Source organism: Electrona antarctica (assembly GCF_951216825.1).
Source record: "Electrona antarctica genome assembly, chromosome: 2".
NCBI lineage: Eukaryota > Metazoa > Chordata > Actinopteri > Myctophiformes > Myctophidae > Electrona > Electrona antarctica.
In genome coordinates, this window is record NC_136807.1 from 23,410,050 (window position 1) to 23,431,846 (window position 21,797).

The 21,797-nt window shown below is 40.8% G+C and overlaps 1 protein-coding gene across 4 annotated transcripts; it reads right to left on the reverse strand.

The window, feature by feature from the left end:
* Positions 1-203: 203 nt before the first annotated feature.
* On the reverse strand, positions 204-15,816 carry LOC306936957 (deoxyribonuclease-1-like 2). Of its 4 annotated transcripts, none has more exons than XM_079520624.1 (10): positions 15,693-15,816; positions 10,651-10,810; positions 9,936-10,024; positions 8,331-8,345; positions 6,385-6,471; positions 6,118-6,218; positions 4,695-4,807; positions 3,738-3,892; positions 3,173-3,269; positions 204-2,485 (listed from the first exon to the last, which is right to left on the reverse strand). In XM_079520624.1, the coding sequence occupies exons 2-10, from the start codon at positions 10,801-10,803 to the stop codon at positions 2,345-2,347; spliced, it is 951 nt and encodes a 316-aa protein (XP_079376750.1). In that variant the 5' UTR covers positions 10,804-10,810; positions 15,693-15,816; the 3' UTR covers positions 204-2,344. The 4 variants fall into 4 exon arrangements, with proteins under 4 accessions (XP_079376750.1, XP_079376749.1, XP_079376752.1 ...); XM_079520623.1 differs by having other exon boundaries at positions 9,924-10,024; XM_079520626.1 differs by lacking the exon at positions 8,331-8,345.
* Between the last annotated feature and the right edge of the window lie 5,981 nt (positions 15,817-21,797).

A 21,797-nucleotide genomic window follows, 5' to 3' on the forward strand; every position in this document is an offset into this window, starting at 1 on the left:
AACTACTAGCCTACTCAACTACTGAACTACAGATACAGATCAGTGTCTAATCTTGTCGTGGAATTCTGGATCAATCAGTATGAGGAAATTACGGAGGCAATATTCTAAAGATTAAAATATCCGACATGATTGGGCAAAAATTATTCTGTAGGCTAAACATTACACATTCTAAATTATTATTCTAAAATACAAATAGAAAAATCCAATAGACAAGTGTTTTATTGAATAATAAAATCATGACAAACACAAATGTAACAAACAAGTTACATCTAAAAAATATTCTGTTGAAAAATCCCAGAAATATATATATTATAATTATAAAGACAAAAATAATCTTGAACATTAATTTAATGTGGCATCTCAAATATAGGCCCTACAGTTGTGTACAGATAATACAAGTCTGTTTCTGAAAATATGAAGCAGTGGCAGTGCGTTCAGATGGTTGTAGTTGGTTTACATTTAGTGCTGAAAATAATCCACCAAATTACCAAACTCGTAAAAAAATGAAGCAAAATAGTTTAAATTACATTTGAGAACTGATTGACAATGAAGCTGAATATTGAAACTGAAGGCCACATGTATCCATTGTAGCTTATTATATATATTTAAAAAATACAACTAGAACCCAAGAAAACCTCACACTGTGCAATGTGTCTGTCCCTGAGAATAGTCCAACATGTGATAGGCCTGGGCTGTAGTGTATGGACAACATCAAATCACAAGATCTTTTGATCAAATACATACATCAATATCAATATTTTGAGACAATAACATACTTTTTAAATGTTCAAAAATTGTAATAAAAACAAAAAATATTTAAAAAAAATAAACTAAAAAGTAGTCATAGAATATTGTTATTAAGTTCAGCCCTAATATGCGTTATAATTACGTCCTATTATTATTACATTATATTCTGTTAATTAACTGGTGTCCTACTTTGATACAACAGCAGCACATCACATTAACAGAACACAGTCCAGGCTGTGACGGTAAAAGATGGGTCCATTTTCAACCACATGAACCCTTAGTTATTAGCAATTGGGTCTATTTTTAACCACATGAACCCCATTATCGTGGATCCTTTTGCACATGAATGAACTGCACATGAATTGTATCCTCCTCCCTATTCTGGTTAAAAAACATTTGTCAAAAGTAGCACGTCTACAAGCTCACAGCACGTCATGACACGTTGTGACTAGATTCCCCTTTTCCATAAAGAACATGTGGACAGTTTGGGGTTGTGTTTTTGGCACTTAACATTCATCCCCTGCATGCTCTCCTTAGCTCAGGCACTCAACTGACAACCTGCCATTCAGGATCAGTCTGCATTTTTAAATTCTGAAATCTGCGCCCTGATGAAGATATAGTCTCTGTCGGGGGGAAACCCCATATATCCAAAACCGTTACTTTTCAAGATTCAAATAAAAAAAATAGCAAAGGTAGCAGATCTACAAGCTCAAAACGCGTCGCTTCGTGCCACGCTTTGAGCTTGTGGATTTGCTGCTTTTGGTACTGTAATATGATCAAATAGGGCATTCATTTACGAAAAAAATACAAGTTAGATCTGTACATTCCTAATCGATTAACTGAAAAAAACAGCATGCAATAAAAAAAGGAAGAAAAACAAAACATTTGTGTAGTTGCGACGTCTCGATCTGCCATCTTCGGTAAAGAAGCAAAAAGGAGCAGACCTAGTATAGAGCCCCGAGGGACTCTAGGGTACTAAATAAATAGGGATTAAGTGAAGGAAACCAGTAAAGTAACAAGCCAGACCAACACTGTAGTCATACTAACTGGCTCAACATGTTTCACATTGGGAAATAGGTTGACAATTAATCCAGGACCCAGTTTTCTAAATATTAACAAAATATTCCTGTATTATTCATCTGCCTACAACTCACTCAACAAACCATCAGTTGAATTCCAGATTCCACAGGATTTTATAGTTGCAGTTGCTCTGATCTGCTGTGCTGTTTTTATTCTGTTCCATTTCATGATGATTATGATTATTAACAGAGTCAGAGTGCTTTCAAAAATAATTCCGGACCAAGAAAAGGTTTGAGCTAAATGAGAGACGTAGAGCTTATGGTTATGATTCATTTGATGTAGTTTGGTTACACTTAGGGGGAAGGGTGGTGAAGTGCTTCAATAAACTGAATTAACTGAATGCAAGAAACTTAATTGCTTGTGCTCACTTAAAAGGATAATAAGAAAATACAATTTAACCACATGAAGCCTCGTGCCCCCATCCCGGGGCAAACATTTGGTGAAAATTACAGATCTACACGCTCAAAGATTTGGCTATTTTCAGCACAGGGATTTGGTGTTGAGGGACAAAAGGGCTCTATACGGCTCTGTGATCTGTAATGCAGTACCAGAGGATCACAGACAAGCTGAGGAGGAGGTGGAGGGGCGTGGCCTGGAGCAGGAGGCCAGAAGCTTTGAGCATCACTTCTACAGGGAAATGGTCGCTCACCTTCAGCACCTGACAGACAGAAACAGTGGAACACTGAGTTAAGACAGCTACACAGTGAAGCAATACAACACCAAGTTAGGCAGACAGACAGACAGGTTGGGTCACATACTAAATCCTGAATACTAATCAGTATTGTACTTTTCAACATACTGTACTTTTGAAGTACATACAAAAAGTATGTTTCAGTTTGGACATGCAGTTCTAATGAGACCACACCAAAATATTAGGAAAGTGCCCCATCTTGTGACAAAGTAGAAGTACTGCATACTACATGCCAGTTACAATTTTCCCTATTCTGGGCTATTATATGCGACAAATTATTGTTTATTTATTTGCTGTATATGAGTGGGGTCAGATAGAGCGACTTATCTTGGAATTAATATATTCTTGCAGATCGTTTATATACTACATGCTCCCTCCAGAACACATTTAATCCACAACAGTGTGCAATCCGTGCATGCTTCTGAGAGAGCAGTTGTGAGCTTGTATGTCTGCTATTTTAAGACTTTTTCTTTTTTGAGCGGACCTAGCATAAAGCCCTGGGGGACCCACTGCAAATATGTCGTTTTTATTTGTATTGTTGCTTTTGACATCTGAATGTCCACCATAAAGGTTTATCTTATCTTAACAGGAAATGTTACTGGACCAAGTGAGAAGAAAGTGAGATAATTGAGAAGAAATACAGAAGAGACCTACCCTATCTTTGGAAAGTCTGAATTCCTTGGCGAAGTTAAACACCTTAGCAGAGTATGGCTTAATGTGCTTCAGAAAGACATCCCCATGAACCACGATCCTACACACACACACACACCACACACCACACACCACACACCACACACACACACACACACACACACACACACACACACACACCACACACACACCTTAGATGTACAGTCCAACATCTGCACATGTTTAAATATGTACTAGCTTATGTGCATGAGGCGTGGCGTCACATATCCATGGATAGTACATATCCAAGCCTACAATCACTGTTATATATGGAGATCCCTGATGTCATCAATATTAAGCCCATATATGGGAATGTCGTGAGTCACGCTTCGTGACATCACGCCTCGTGACATCACGCCTCGTGACGAGGCATGACGTGCCATGACTGGCAGCAACCATAACTGACACCAGATTAATAGTTTAACTCCTGCTTCTCAACTGTGCCGTATTAAGAAGCTCTGTTGTTTCAGCGTGACCTCGCTTCTCGCCCTCAGGGCGTCTTACTGGTGAATATTGAGTGAGTGTTTACCTGTCGTAGGGACAGGTCATGTCAGTCACGGTGGTGTCCACCTTGTCTCCAATCAGCCAATAGAAACCCTTCTCACTGAACAACCTGATTTTCTTCTTGTCGGGGCGAGTCATGTGAGCACAGCCAGCGTTGAAGTCTCCTAGAAACATTAGATTCTACACACACACACACAAACACACACACACACACACACACACAAAATTCGTCGCACATTTCCAGAAGAGGTGACAATCCATTAGCTTTGCTTGACCGGCTCAGAAATTATTTTTTTAATTATTTTAGGAAGATACACCATCCCAGGTGAACGTACTACAGTCTGAAGAAGAGTAGTGGGCTCGAAACATCGCTCAGCCCACTCAGGCGGTACCAACATAAAGTCTTCAAAAGGGAGCTACTGTACAGTGTGCAAACTTTTATATTCCTTTGATGTTTATCGTTTGAAGTTCAGCACATGCCTTTAAATGGTTACCGGTATGTGGATGTGTGCACCCTCCTTTGATTCACATTGTGAATGGGTCCAATATTCAGTTTGGTGACTAAATAATCACCCAGAAGCTGTGTTCACGTTAACTTCTCCCATTGGAATAATAGACTTACAACCTATTTCACGTCTCCTAAAGAGGTGCCCACATACGTCACACAGATACAAAGTAAGATGTGGGTCTTACTTTTCTATTGTTTGTCTTGGAAGCAAATTTGAACTAGAAACACGTGTCGTTTTGTAATAATAATCAAAATCTACAAAGTAACTAGTACTAAAGTTTTCAAATAAATGTAGGAGTAAAAGTACAATATTTGCATGCTAGATGTAGTGGAGTAGAAGTAAAAGTATTTGAAATTGGAAATACTCAAGTAAAGTACAAATGCCTTAAATTTGTACATACTGCTAAGTACAGTATTTAGAGTAAATGTACTTGCACAAGCTAAATGTACAAGCTACTTCCTACTTCCTGTCACCTTGGTTTTCCACTTCTTGCTAACTTCCTGGAACACGTCGTACAGATGGTTGATCTCCTGGACGGCGTCTTGAGGATCCGTGTGCAGAGGAACCAAAACGAACTCACCTATGGCTGCTCACCAAGAGACAGAGTGAGAGAGACGGGGTTACTCCTAGTAGTAGTCACCAAGAGACAGAGTCACTGTTAAAGTATACTCTCACATGAGAGTGTCGCTTAACAACATGGCATATGTGAGCAAGGTCACATAGGCAGGTCTCATCTAGCCTGGTTAATAAACCAGACCGAATCAGCCGTTGGCAAAAAAAAGTTGCCTACCAGCGGATTACGGTCTGGCGAGGCTCAGTAGCACGCCTCTTTCCTACAGCAGAGAACAGGTCGGACCAATCGGGACACGGTATGCAATATAGGCGGGCTTTGGTACAGTGACGTTCAATGCTTGAGACTTTTGACTGACAGTAGCTCTGACCAATTGCGTCAAAGAGAAAATGTTCCCCGGGAAATGAAATCCAAGTGGAGCCAGCCCAGACTGATATACCGCGACAGTGTTGTGTGATATTAGTCTGGCTTATTAGCCAGGCTAGGTCTCATCATGCATAGGTATTGGCAGGTCAAAAACTCTGTTAACTACACACACACATTTAAACTCAAAAGACCACAGTGGAAACTAGAAATGCACTCTGTGGAGGTGCAGACTTGCGCCTTGCACACACGTAGGCCATACATGGCCTACTTGTGCGCAAGCAGAGCACGCAAGTACTGCTACTAACTAATGTCTATTACAACTGCTGTTCTAAATCATTTAGACCCGTTATTGACCTTATACCTACCTTGAAGCGTACCTTAGTTACGTCACCATCAACAGCCAATAAGGGACCACCATTCTTACCGACATACATACATACGCTACCTTTTACCCACCCAACATTGAAACATATCTTAATTACGTCACCATCAACAGCCAATTATAACCATGCATACCATACATACATACCACTTTCGGTCCAGCCGACCACAGTACTTGCACGCTCTGCTTGCGCAAGAAATAAGCACTTGAGCTTTTTGTGTTTTATCTTTTTGAAAGATATGCAATACGTCGCTGGGCAAAAACCTTGACTTTCCAATTTCAACTGTTTGTTTTTTCTAGTAACTTCATCCTACAAGAGTGACGCACAAAAGAAGTAAAAATAAACGATCTACAACCTTGTAGATCGGCTAATTTAACTATTTGGTTTGTTACTTTGTTTTATAGTAATAAAAAAGGATCCCGCCCGACAGCAACGCTATGTTCATGTACAGTATGTACACTTTTGTCATGGGTTTGTCATGGGTGTTTTGAAATGTCATGGGTAAACGTAAAACAAAAAGACATTAACCAAACACAAAACATAATTGTGGGAGGAGTGGGAGTGAGTGGAACTAACCCGTTCTGTTGCTCTGGACACGAACCACGAAAGGAGGTCGGACGAATGATTTCTTCTTTGTCTGGTACTGATATTCACCAGTCATGTTAACTGTGTTCTTCCTGTTGGGGGTAGGGGTAGGAGGGAAGGAGAGATCTGCCATTTTCACTACTTTTCCTTTTTTAAATAATCATTCATGAATCATTATCGCCAAGCCCTAAAACAATTAAATACATGATCTGTATATGAACACATACTGTATGTATAACTGATTGCAGATCAGTTTACCTGTATATGAAGACATACTGCTGCAGGTTATCGGAGTTCCCCAGTGATTTACTGGACACAAAATGGTACTGGTGCGCATCCTCATACCTACACACACGCACACAACACAACATGACACCACGATAACGCAACAACAAAGGAACATAAAAATAAGTGCGTGTAATATTTAGTCATGCAACTAAGCATAACACAAAGGATTTATAGTTAGGATTAGTCTGTTTTATTTACATAGCACCAAATCACATCCAGGTAATCATTAACACTTTACATGCACAGAGACCCAACAATTCCCCCATGAGCAAGCACTTGTCGACGGCGGCAAGGAAAGATGGAAAAGAAAGCTCAAGCAGAACCTTCACGTTATATTATACACATTAATGTGCAAATGTGTCATATTGGTAGTAACAGGGTCATTATTACTGATCAGCAGTGTTGAGCAAGTTACTTAAAAGCTGCACTATGCAACTTTCCTCTTATACCATGGATTTGAACCCGGTTTCCTGCGCAAGTGCTGAAATGTTTTACCATTGAACTAATAGAGCCTGACTGCTTGCTCAGGGGATGAATTGAATCATGACCAAAATTGTGTAAATTATATTAACATACTCTACCATACAGACTGGACAAAACATTTTATTAATACAAAAAAAGGTTTACATGGAACCCCTTAAATTGTTCAGTTACTAGTTACTTTTACTTATGTATTACCTTCAAAATTAATGTATACCATTACATTTTCATGGTGCTACAGCACAAGGCGAATCTTAAATTGCATCTATTGTAGCTCACTATGATGAAAACTAGTAGATTCTAAATATGATATAGTATCTACTAGTTTATAGAAATCATGTCTTCAACAACATTATTGAACTAAAAATGTCTTTTTAGTTCTGCCTTGGGGAGCAGACGGCTCAACATGATTTGTACGCTCCTCCATGTTGAAGGTATATGCGCTTTCTCACAAAGTAATGGGGCCATTCAAATGACGTACAGCAACTGTAACGGCATTACCTACTTAACTGGAAAAAGTTTAGTTTACGTTAGTTACCTCAAAGCTAAATCAGTAGTTGTGTTACAGTAACACATTAGTGCCAACATCGAGTCGGGACCGCAGGCGTTTAGTTTTCAAAGGAAAAATAATCCTGGGCGAGCCCAGCAGGAAAAGTGGCATAGGAGTGGGAGTGAACCTTGAATTTCGCTAACCAATAACAGTGCAGAGGGACATAGCTCCAAATTTGGTGACGTCAGTGTACTGTGGAGGGGAGGCTCATAAGTTGGTGAACCAAAAAAGCATAGGTCTCTTTCAAACTAGTCTCACCACTGCTGACCAGGAGTATGACTTTTAATGTTCAAGTATAAGATTGTGTATGTGTGTGCATGTGCGTTCTATCAATGCATGTATAAAAGCTGTCCAAAAAGTAAAACACTGCGGTGAGATAATCTCCACCAATCACAATTACCCATTAAGACCTGAGGCAGATTCTACAAATGTCTGCTAAATCCTAACAGATTTCTGAAAAATGTATGTTGCCATCAGTGCTGCTCAAATGTTTTCATGAACCCTGGAAGTAAAGATTGTATTTTCCCCTATATTTAATCTATATTTAAAAAAATGGGCTCATAGGCATAGTGTGGCAGAAAGTGACGCGATATGAGCTTAGAGCTTGTACATCTGCTATTTTTGAATAACCAAAGTATGATGGTTAAAGTGGTTAAATTCTATAGATGGCTCAGATGCTTTCCCGGTCTTAATGGGTTAAAGCAAATCTTCCCCAAAGGTCACCAGGCAATTAAGACAAGGCCTTGCTAAAATGTTTCATGATGGATCAAGTTGGTATGATTATGAATTAGTTAATGTGATTACTAAACAAATCAAGGGATTGGGAGTATTACATTAGTTATTATTGTGATTAATTGTGATTTCACGGTAATAATTTGTACTGTACCTGTCAGAAGTGTTGCTGTTGAGGGCAGACAGGAGACACAATATTATTACACACTTGCAATTATTGCAGTAACCGTCGCCCCAGGTTCTGGGATTTGACCCCGAGTCCCCCGCGCATGCAAGTGCCGACATTTTTACTACTGAGCCAATAGAGCTTGCCTGCTTGCTCAGGGGAGAAATTTAATTTTGACCTTTACCACTTAAATAGTACCAATAAATGGTGGTCCTACCCTACCGACTACCACAGAACCAAAATGTCCCAAAAGAAGAGTAGGGCAGTTGTTAGTTATATTAACATACATTATATTACATTATATTATACTATACATAGTGTAGCTTTAAGTCTTTCAAAGTCCATATGGTATTATGATCTGGCATCAGTGCTAGCAGTGGTGGAAAGTAACTAAGTACATTTACTTAAGTACAATCTTGAGGTGTTTGTACTTTACTTGAGTGTTTCCAATTTCCAATACTTTTACTTCCACTCCACTACATCTCAGAAGCAAATATTGTACTTTTCTCCACTACATTTATTTGAAAACTTTAGTTACCTTGTAGATTCTGATTATTATTACAAAACATCCAGTAACCACTTCAGCCCTATATAGATATCGGCTATTTTTGAAAACTTGAAATGGGACATTCTGCATAGTGGGTACTTTCTACTTTTGGTACTTTAAGTACATTTTGAATTCCTGACTTTTTCTTATAGAGTATTTCTATATTGCACGCGGGAGAAATCATCTGTCAACTATATCTGCCAGGTATTTGTATGCTATGTCCTGTATGTGAGCCCTGTTTGTACCGTTTGATGTTCGATGTCTGGGGACTGCAGATGGAAATTAGCATGTTTTGCTAAATCTGGTATATTTACACTGCATTTTTAATGTAATGTTCATTAATGTACATTGTCCCGACTAAATAAACAAATAAAGTAAAGTAAAAGTACATAGTAGCCCAACCCCTAACCTTGCATCCAGCAGCCAACCCAGTAGTCACTTTGAGTGGCATGGGTGCCTGTAATATGACATTACTAACCCTACCTCTAACGTCTAACCCTAACCCAACCCTAATCGCACAGGGACACCACGGGTGAGTCTTAACCGGCCACATATGTTGTAATCCATTACAGTCTAAAACTTTATTTCATCTGCAAAAAAGATTGTCCACGGTCCAAATAGTGGCGCAAACAGGATTCAATCCCAGGAGGTGTGGGTTGAGAGTCTAATGATTAGCGAGCCAAGCCACTGAGGCCGGTGTGAGATGGGGCATTCGGTCTGTATTAGAATATGAATAGAACGCCCAATTCCTGTAAAAAGAAAGAAACCCCGCCAGAAGCCACGCCCAGTAAGGGAGAGGAAGCCTCGCGCAGTAGGCTTCTCCTCGCATATTTCTGGCAGAAGCCCTTGACGGCTGATTTCTCCATTCTGCTTCTATATTGCACTATTGATACTTTTACTTAAGTAAAAAATGTGAGTACTTTTTCCACCACTGGTGCTAGTGATATTAAAGCTGCTGTACCTGTGACTGTACCTGTTGAAGAAAGATGTCTGTTCTGGGGTCAGTGCGCGACTAGTGATAAACTGTATTGTACCTTTCACTGTACCTATTGAGGGCTTTCACCAGCACCTTGATGGCTGCATTCTGAGGATCCTTCACTTCCTGTAGGAGACAGATGTCACAGCGAGACACCAGCTGCATGGGAACAGACGGACAGAGATGTCTTCTGTCAAACATTTGTACTTTACTCTCTCTGTGTGTGTGTGTGTGTGTGTGTGTGTGTGTGTGTGTGTGTGTGTGTGTGTGTGTGTGTGTGTGTGTGTGTGTGTGTGTGTGTGTGTGTGTGTGTGTGTGTGTAATACCCAACAATGTCACTGGAGTTCACAGTTCCAGGTTCATGTTTAATTATGGCCACTCTGGTCCGGGTAGGTTCAGATTATATTACCTCTGTCCCAGGTCTGTTTATTATGTGTAATAATACCACAATGGAAACAAGAGCTTTTAGTGTTATCCTTTTAGCAATCATTGTAAAATCGTACCACTGTTTACTATAATGTTATATATGTTATATAGCACCTGTAGCACGGCGAAACGCGTCGTGCTAATAAATACGTTGAATAAATGAACCTAGCATCTGTCTAAACTCTAAATAACATAATGGTAGAACGGCCTATTAACCCAACGGTCAGTCATGTAATATTTCAGAACCTGATGTCTGTCATTTTGGACCTGTGAAGAGCTCCAGTATGTAATACCCACGTGTGTGCATGTGCATGTGCATGTGCATGTGCATGTGCATGTGCATGTGCATGTGCGTTTACCCGTGTCAGTGTGTGTGCTACTCTGGTGTTTGTCATCTTGGTTGTGTCGAGGTTCTGGACATTGAAGGCACAGATCCTGAACCCTGAACTTTGACCCCAAGACCCATCTGTGAGGAGGAAGAGGAGGAGAGGAAGAGGACAGCGCCACCTCATGGTTGGACTGTGGAGGAAACAAATAAAGGAGAGAATAGTCTAACCATATTAGAATCTCAACCGCTGTAAGTACATCTGACATTCAAATAAAGCAGGGGAAAAGGATAACATGTGTGCATTTCCCTGACATTGACGGCGGTTGGCCATTATTTGAAGATATCGGTTTCTGAAATTATGTTTTAAAATCATGGCAGTTGATAACAGAAGTGAAAGCAGAAGAAATAATAAGCATAAATAACAAAACTGAAACAACTGGGGCACGGACGGACACACACACACACACACACACACACACACACACACACACACACACACACACACACACACACACACACACACACACACACACACACACACACACACACACACACACACACACACACACACACACACACACACACACACACACACACACACACACACACACACACACACACACACACACACACACACTATGACGAAAGCATTTGAACATTGAGGGAGACAATAGTCATTTGTATGGTTTCCACCCATCGGATCACTGTGTTTAGAGGCTTACTGTACACACGTGATGATTTATAAATATGTATACATCAATAAATACGTATAGGCATTTATCTGATAAGAAATAGATTTAATTTGTATAGCGCTTCACACTGTGCCTACCAGCCCGTGCCTGTGAGATATTGTGAGATATTGCCTGAGGAGATATTGTTTTAGTTTTGACCATTTGTTACCAACTATCTGAGCTTGTCCTTGTAGCAGCTGGGTGAGTTGTGAGGGACAGCGAGGTGAAAAAACTATTGCGTTTGGTTACTAAATTGGTTTAGTTCCTCAAATAAGTGTCACATTTATTGCCAAAATGTTCCTCAAAATTGGAGGGCCCCTCCCATTAGAGCATTTTCTCTCTGTGTGCACTGCAGTGCTGTGGTACTGTATGGGTGGACTACAGCCGTTGACACTAAGGCTTGCCCACTTGCCCCAGGTAAATAAAACTTTCGGGCAAGTGCTCGTTTTGGCAACAGTCTATAAACACAACACGAGATATCTGTCTAAACACCTGAGCGTGGCCTGAGCATTGTTTACCTATAATGTGCTGTTTTCACTGTTGCTACACAAATAAAATAAAATAACAAGTGTGAACCCATAGTCCTATTCATAGCAGGTGTTTGGCGTAAACATTGACGTGTGACTTTTTTTGTCGCACACCCCCAGAAAGTTAATAATAATAAAAAAGTGAATTACATTTTTACTTAGCATTTTATAATGGACGATTTACTTTTCAGCCAAATGGGCATGACCTTTGGGCAAGTAGAACATGACCTGTACTTGCCCGATGGGCAAGTGCCTCTGAGACCCTGTACTACATGTAAGAAACAAATAAGATGAAGACATTGTGTATATATTTAGACACCCAAATAATAGAAACTAGTAGCCTATATTGGCCAATCAATAGTGACTCATGGTTAACAGGGGTGTGTCTGTCTTCTTCTAAATCTATTTAATCTTCTGACAAACACTCAAGACTCAAGGAATCTCAATAGGACCAGTTGTTAAAAATCCCTATATGCCAGTGTGTGTGTGTGTGTGTGTCAACTCCATGCTGACCATCAACACCAAGATGAAGGTGTACCAAGCCTGTGTGCTCAGTACACTCCTTCATGGCAGCGAAGCATGGACCCTTTACTCCCACCAAGAACGTAGACTGCCTTCCATCTATGCACAAAAACAAATTTCATACACTGATTTACTTAAACTGTGAGGATTCTGATTCTTATTCTATAATGTCTTAGAAGGATTCTGGGCATCACCTGGCAGGACCGTATCTCCAACAATAACGTTCTGGCACAGGCAGGAACACCAAGCATGTTTGCTCTGCTTACTCAAATTGTAGAAGCACATCCATAGTCTCCGGGTACATCAGTGGGATTGTTGGCTTTGTGGAAATGTTTAGAACCAACAAAAGAGCCACAACACAAATGTTTGGCCATGTCAGCCGCATGCAGGACGGCAGAATCCCAAAAGACTGTATATGGGGAGCTTGCCACTGGCTCCAGACCTAAAGGAAGGCCTCATCTTTGCTACAAGCATGTCTGCAAGCGAGATCTGAAGGCAGGCAACATCGACACAGCAGGCTGGGAAGCTCTCGCTGTGGACCGCAGCAAATGAAGGATTGCCATCAAGGCAGGCATCCAGAGGAGCGAGAAAGGGAGGCAGACTTTGGTTCGACATACCATTGGTCTGACTGGATTAAGGTTGGTGAGGGGTCCGTTAAAACGACCGGATTAAGGTTGGTGAGCGGTCCATTAATACGACCGGATTAAGGTTGGCGAGGGGTGCGCTGCTCCATGCTTGCGGTTATGGTTAGGTTAGGGTTTGAGGTAGGTTGTCGTTCGGACCAATGGTATGTCGGACCAAACGCATGCACCCAGCGAGTAAAGGAGAGAGGACCTCTGGGAGCAGAGGAAAGAGCGCAGACGACAAAAGGTCGCATCAGCACCCACAGAGGCAGGCGCACAGTACATCTGCAGAAACTGCAACAGAGACTGCCACTCAAGCATCATACTGTTCAGCCACAGCAGGCGCTGTAACCCAACAACAGACTAATCTCTGGCGCAATGTGATTTTCAAGAAAATGGAACAACGTTAAGTCGGAAGTCATGTTACACTGGTCATGTGTGTGCACGTGAGTGTATGCACATCTCTGGACCTGGCTGGCAGGCAGGCAGGCAGACAGACAGACAGACAGACAGACAGACAGACAGACAGACAGACAGACAGACAGACAGACAGACAGACAGACAGACAGACAGACAGACAGACAGACAGACAGACAGGCTGTAGCCTGCTGTGAGTGAAGGAGTGTGTGAGTGAGAAAACCAGCTACACTGCTTTATGTTCCCTGACTGTCATATCCAAGCCCAACCCCCAACAACACCTGAACACACTTACTAAACCTGTCAGTAAACCAGCTAGCATGACCTCATGTCACCACCTAGCCACACTACTCTCTATAGTGACTAGAGACTGACTAGACTCTAGTCGGTCAATAAACCAATAACGTTTAGTCAGTGATTCAGTCAGTTAGTTTGTCAGTTGCATCAGTCAGTCAGTCGGTCAGTCACTTTATCAGTAAATCAATGAATCAGTCAGTCAGTTGAAGTCCTCCCAGCCCTGAGGCAGTAAGACTGCCTAAGTAATGCACATTGTAGAAGTAGTACTATAAACTAAGTATGCACCTATGCAGTTCTTGTTGACACAAGAAATAGGCTACAAGTCTGCCCAGATGACCTAATGACTGTCACTGAGTCCAATGTTGTCGACATGGAAAATGCATTTCATTCTACTTTTGCAAATAATTGTTTTAAGCTTCTCTGGATGACTGATCAGCACAGGGACACATGCCACAGGGTTCAAGCATGTTTTATGACCACATAGCAAGGCACAAAGGGCCTCGTTTTATTTTAAACGCTGAATTAGTCATCATGGGTGTGTTTTGGGTATAAAATAAATTAGACCAATAATCTCCTAAATCCTTTAGAGCTGGTATTCGGTTGGAGAAAATTTGCATTTGACCATCTACAGGAGCAGCATGACAAAAGCAAACTGCTGACAGTGAAACACATGAGCACATGAAAACAAGAGGTGGTCGTACTGCTGTGGTCAGAATCACACATCTCCTCATATCCAAGACATCTGTGATATCTCTTGACAAGACATATAAACTTAATATGCTCATACTCAGTTAAGTTCTTTCTTAAACATCACAGAGGCATGTGCACTCCACATGCGGTCAGACCCCCAAATGGAAATTGATGATTACTGCTGTATAGAGACAGACAAAGAAAGCCAGGACTATGGATTCACAAGTCACAACTATCTTACATGATGAGAAGTATAAGCATATGTATCAGAAATAACTGTAGGGCTACTTATTGAAACTATAGTTATTATACACCCATTTACCAGTAGTAGAGGTGTGGGGAAAAAATAACTGGTTAATGGATATACTAACAATATTACGGTAAGAAAAGTGCTAGGCCGGAATTCTCCTTTAAGCCAATTTTAATATAGATGAACTGCATTTGGATGGATTTTGATCACAAGCCGTGTGTGCCAATGCCACACGAAGCCACAGTGATGCCCATGGCCATAGGGACATTCAGGTCACATGGCAGTGCAGTAGGCATGAAACACAGGACACATTCAGGTGAGAACAGAGATACCAACCAGTGTACCAGTAAGAAGAGAAGAAGAGTTGGGTGGAAAACCGCATATGTCCAAAACTGTAACTTTTCAGGATTCAAATTCAAAGATACAAGATCAACAAACTCAAAACATGTTGCTTTGCGCCACAGTAGATCTGCTTGTGCAACGTAGTATGATCATGTTAATTTACAACAACAAAAAAACACACAAAATGTTAGAATATGGAAATAGAGGTTTCTGCCCGACAGGAACAAAATAATGCTGGCCTTGTATGAACTTTTAAAATGTAATCAGCAGTAGTGAATATGAGACAGTGTTGCATCTATGACCTAGACACAATGTTAAACAACTACTGTTCACCATTCAATGTTGGAAATAGCCTACTGTATCTAGCCTACTGTAGTGTAGTGTAGCCTACTGACAACACTGAATGATCAAGTGAAGTCACAGGACAAAAAATGACACACACACACACACACACACACACACACACACACACACACACACACACACACACACACACACACACACACACACACACACACACACACACACACACACACACACACACACACACACACACACACACACACACACACACACACACACACACACACACACACACACACACACACACACACACACACACAAAACCACGTATAAAACGCCATAAAGTGAGAAATATTCCAATGTTGTCTTACCTGTCCAGGTGAGTCGGTAGAAAGCAGCCTAGTCTCTACTCTGTGTGTTGGTTTTGGTTTCAGGGTGGAGTCCCTCCTCCACGTCTATCAACTTCTGCTCATGGAAGACACGCCTCCAGCTCACCGTACTTCCGGGTGTGTTCAACAACACTATTTAAAACGTTTTGTAATGTTTATCAACAGCCCAGCAGGTGGGTGTGTCTGACCATAGACATATATGTGTCTGGTCTGACTCGATCTGGAAATAACAGTGTAGTCCCGTCCCAGAGAGGGAGACACCAAATGTATCTTTTGGGTCATCAGATGAAAACGTTTTGCATCCCCCCGCCATGCCTTTATAAATTAAAAACTTTTGCCCATATTTCTTACAACACTCATTCGTAAGTAACACCAAAGATGGTTTATGTATGAAGATGGGCCAACTTCATTGGAGCCACTAGAGGCGAAATGGTACACAAAGCCTACAAATGGTCTCCTAAATATAGTAGGCGTGGTTTGCTTCTCCCCAACCTCCACCCTCCCCCCCTGACAACAACACTGTTTCCACACTCAGTCTAGTAGGTGGCGGTAATGCACCATTTAGGTTTGCCAACCGCCATGAAACCCGATAGAAGAAGAAGACAACAACACTGACAAGTCATTTAACAAAGTACATTGAAAACAACTGACAAGGTGTACTTTTGAAATAGTCGTTTTAGTTTCTCGAAGTCCTCCAACCATATAAATTCATGATTTGGATTTATCTCATTAAAAAGTCTCTCCCTAATAGAGTTGTAGAATGGACAATAAAAAACTAAATACTTTTCAATTTCAATTTCCTTTAGATCACACAGACTACATAATCTATCCTCCTCAACCGTGCCTACATATCTGCCTGTCTCAATATGCAGACCAAGTATGCCAGCTCTAATTTGGGCACATAAGGATAATTTCTAATCGTGTTAAATATGTCCATTCATTTCACATTATAATATTCACATATTCTCATCTTAAATATGGGGTCAGAGCCCCCTATGTGTTGTCCGTGAAATTGCAGATGGACAGAGAGAGGCTTCCGGACTCATCTCAAATCTCGCGAGAGTTTGTTGCTGGGATAAAGAAATGTCATTAACAAAGTAGATTTTCTCCTGATTTGTCTCGCTAAAAGAAGCCATTTTACTATGAATATCTTGTAAATATTGTGTGCCTTGTGATGATTTGGTCCAGTATTTAGTTCAGTGACCATGGAGTTAAGGAATGGTTCAGAAGCTGTGTTCACGTTCACTCTCCCATTGGAAATGAATAGACTCCAACATTCTTCCTGTCTCCTAATAATGTTACCGCCCACCTCACGCAGATACAGGAAGTAAAGCAAAGTTGGCCTCTCTTGCTAATTCTCCTCTTGGGTAACACTCAAACAGATCAGAATCATTCCACCTGTTGCAAATAATAGGTTGCAAAACGTCGTGACGTTGAACGCATTCTGTAAAAGAAGCGCTCGTGATAGCCAAGGACAGTCTAAGAAGGATGAGACGCGAAGACCGTACGGGCGACGCCATGTTGCTTTGGAAGGAAAGAAACATGCGCAATGGGCTATATGCAGCCAACACTTCCGCGTTCAGCTTCCTTGGTCTCAACTGCGCATGTTTCTTTCCTTCCAAAGCAACATGGCGTCGCCCGTACGGTCTTCGCGTCTCATCCTTCTTAGACTGTCCTTGGTGATAGCTGGGAAAAGAGAAGCTCCGCAGAATGTTTATGATCGAGCAGGATAGCCTACTGAGGCGATATCTATGGGCAATATGCAATGCAGGAAATCTAAATAAAGAGTCTAAATGACGTCTAAAATCAAAAGCGGAAAGGAGACACTGGCAATAATAACTAATAGAGGCTCCACTTTAAACATTTTTGAGACAGTAGATTCAAGGAATACAAAACTGCTCGCCCCAATTCCAAGTCGCCCCAAACGGCGAAGAACGGTCGCCCCGACCGCGAAGAACGGTCGCCCTAAAATCTCCGGCGAAGTCGCCCCCAAAAGTCCGGACAAGTCGCCCCGTAAAACCGTTGTATTTTCGAGATAACAGCGAGATTTTTACCTGTTCTTTTAAACAGAGAGAGAGAGAGAGATTTTTACATGCACTTTTAAACAGAGAGAGAGAGGGATTTTTTACCTGTACTATATTTTACCTGTACTTTGAGATTTGTCCTGTACTTTTAAACAGAGAGATAGAGAGAGATTTGTACCTGTACTTTTGAGGGCTAGACAGGGAGGAGGAGGTAAAGTGTCTAGCTATAGTGAGAGTGCAGGGGGCCCAATGGTCATCAGCCCCTTTTGTTTGAGTGTAGGCTACTGGCTCGTTACAACAACAACAACAGATCAACTGTAGGAATGTAACCATTTAGTTTGTGGCGCTATAACAGGCCAATGTGAAAAGGGTGGGAACGCTACAGAATCTGGAAGAGTAATATAAAAAAATGCACACGGACGGAGTGCAAAACATAGTCTCTCCCCATGCCTTACAACAGTGGTCCTTGAGGGGGTTCCATGGTGGTACAACAATGGTACTACAACAACAACAACAACAACAACAAAAACAACATGCATAAGGTAATTTCAACAACAATGGAGGAATGGAGGGTGATGCATGGCTATATGGAAATGGTACAACAACAACATGCATCAGGTGATGCATGGTAATGCCTATGGTAATTGGCTATCCATGGCTATCCAGAATGGAATTTCCAGAACAATGGAGGGTGGTGAGCCATTCATTACCCATGCATCAACAACAACAACAAACTGGTTCTAAATGTTCTAATATGAGAAATAAGGTAAAATAAACATGGAGTGCAGGTTCTAAATGTTCTAATATAAAGAAATAAACATGGGCGAGATATCCACACGTTGGGGCGAGATATCCACGCTTTGGGGGCGAGCTATCCACGGCTTTGGGGCGACCGGTCTTCACTTTTCGAAAATCCGAGTTGACCATTCTTCACTTTTCGCGGGGCGAGTTGGAAAAGGGGCGACCGTACCTGTTACCGATTCAAGGCCGAGAGAGAGAGAGGGAGGCGTGGGGGGGGGGGGGTCACTTTCAAAAACTTTTGGTCATTTTATCATCTACTCAGGCTTGTGAACACCCCAGACAGTTATTAAGTTGCTCGGTTCAGTTTTTCGTTATTTGATATTCATTTTAGCTGCCCCGCCCCCTTCCCCAAACCCATTGTAACTAAAACTTGGTTGGGGGCCAGGGACTGAGATCTCCGTCCTGGTGCTTAATACGGTCTGATGCCTTGACGGAGATTGATTAAGATGACGGAGATTAATGATATCAAAACCGGTCGCAACGCTCCACAGCCTAGGAGTGCCTGTTGCGCAATCTCCGACAAGAACGAAAATCTTAAAACGTTAATAACTCGCGATCTAAATCATCCTTTCCAATTCTAAGAAAAGATCATGTGTTAGACGGCCCCCCGCTGTCCAGTCGCTAGTCGCGTTAGATTTAATCTTACCTCCCGTTGTTGTTTGGCTACAGTTTAGCTGCTACATCCACATCCGGCATAACATCCGGTCCGTCGGTAAAGGTGCTCAGCTGCTATAAATCGCTGGGCACATTTTATTAATGGATTAAATAACCCCAGTCAATTAATAACCATGTTCGATTAATCGAAAACACTTCTGGTGACTGATGTTTTCCTTCTAATACATGATACATATACTTTTTTTTTAAAATAATTGTTTTGGAAAAGAACAAACACCTGCACACAGTCTTCAAATGCAGTGAAAAAAACGTTAAAGGACCTATAACATAAAATTCAACTTTTTCTATTTCTTTTGTGTTTTTGGGGCTCCCATATGTGTTTTCTATCCCCACAAATAACCAATTTTGAACAATCAGGCTTTCATGTCATATGGGTGCTTTAATGGAAATTGCTCTCAGGAACAGCTCGACTGATTTTGGCCTCATCGTGATGTCATCAATGTCACCCTACTTTGTATAATTCCACCTCTTCTTCAGTCTTCAGTTCCAAATTTGCATTTCCATTTTGTTTACAATGTCCACCATTGTTGATTTTCCAAGCTGGCATGGAATGGAAACAAGCCTGGTTTTATCTAGCATCAGTATTATAATGACTCAAATATTAAATAATCTGCATATCAGCACCCCCACCACCTCAGGACATTGTGGTACTGCAGCTAAAACTGCTTTCAAAGTCCAGAAAGAAAAGACAAGGACTGGTTATATCAGAGTGGTGATTGAGGCTCAAACATTAGAATTAAGTTTGAGGGACATAGACAATATGATATTAAATATTAAAAACAGTTTTAAAATGCATGTTATTTGTGCTTTAAGGGAAACATAGTAACGTTTCGGCCTATGCGGCCTTCATATAGGCTACAACACAGGAACACGTATTGGAAAACGTCCTCTCCTCTGTCATAAAAAAGTGTGAAGTGAGCAGTGCCTTTATCATGCTGAACATGTTACACTATTACACTTATTACACTGCCTACACTTAGCCTATTAATTAGGCTTTTACACTATTACAATTCAATGCAAACTTTATTAGTTGACAGTCCATAGAGAAACATAAAAGGGGTAAACATATATACCAGAACACTTATAAGAATGGTAAATGGTAAATGGTGCATTTATATAGTGCCTTTATCCAAGGCGCTTTACATAGATTGTGCATCAATTCACCCATTCACACACACATTCATACACCGATGGCGGAAGAAGGGTTTCAGTGTCTTGCTCATGGACACGTCGACACTAACTGGGGGAGCCCGGGTTCAAACTGGAAACCTTGCGGTTGCCATCCGGCCACTCTACCCCTGAGCCACCGCCACCCTGGTGCACTTAGCCTACACTAACTATTACTAATTAGGCCTACATTAATTACACTTATTACACTATTACACTTATTACACTAGTAGCCTATACACTATTACACTATTACTTATTCATGAATTACTTATTACTTACTTATTAATATACACATTGTTACACTATTACAGTACAGTGCAGTGTCATTTCCACTATTACACTTATTACACTATTACTCACCTGCCTATGAGCACTCATCATGGGCATATAATTGAGGAAAAATGACCCATTGGGGACCACCAGGGAGACCAGAGAGACTGCTCACTAATCCTGTACTGCCTATATGAGCACTCGTCGTGGGCATGGAATAAAAAGAAGATAAAAGTAGGCCTAGTTCTATTAACACACCATGTGACACATGACACATGGTTAACTGGTATATAGCTTGATTAACTATAGCTTGATTAATTTCCCTCTCTTCTTTAGCTTCTTTTATATGGTAATTTCTCGCCTACAAGTTTCTTTCCTAATTATTTTTTGTAAGTATTGTTTATTATCATAAATTTTTCTACAAGTTTATTCTCCCCTCAGGGCTAGCGGGTGGGCGGGTGGGGATCAGTTATTGTTGGTTTTGTTTTGTCATGGATGTTGTTGTTTTTTGTTGTTTTTTTGTGTACTATGTTCCTTGAATGTCTTGTATTTTAAAAATGGAAAAAACCCAATAAAACATTATTAAAAAAAATATATAGCTTGAACATTAATTTGATATTTCATATAATAAAGTAATCAATCAATCAATCAATCAATCAATTAGAGGATGATGATGAAGACACATCTGGGTCTTAAAAGGGCCAGGGATACGGCTCCATTTTAAAAATCCCTGTACATGTGTATGAGTATGTCGGATGTCCTAATATACGGAAAAGTCCTTCTGCACACCTACAAAGGACAGGTGCGTCGGATAACAGGAACTGATAAGTAGAAAAAAGAGAATCCCGCACACTGTCTTCACTCAGTTTGGTTTTTATTGCAACGTTTCGGCCGTCAGACCTTCATCAGGCATGTCCTAATATAGAACACTGTGCATGAGAAGAAACATTTATTTATTTATTTATTTATTTATTTATTTATTTATTTATTTATTTATTTATTTACTTACTTACTTACTTACTTACTTACTTACTTACTTACTTACTTACTTACTTACTTACTTACTTACTTACTTACTTACTTGCTGCAGACTACAAATTGTTTCAGCCCTCTGACCTTCCTCAGTATGAGTGAATATGTTTAAAAG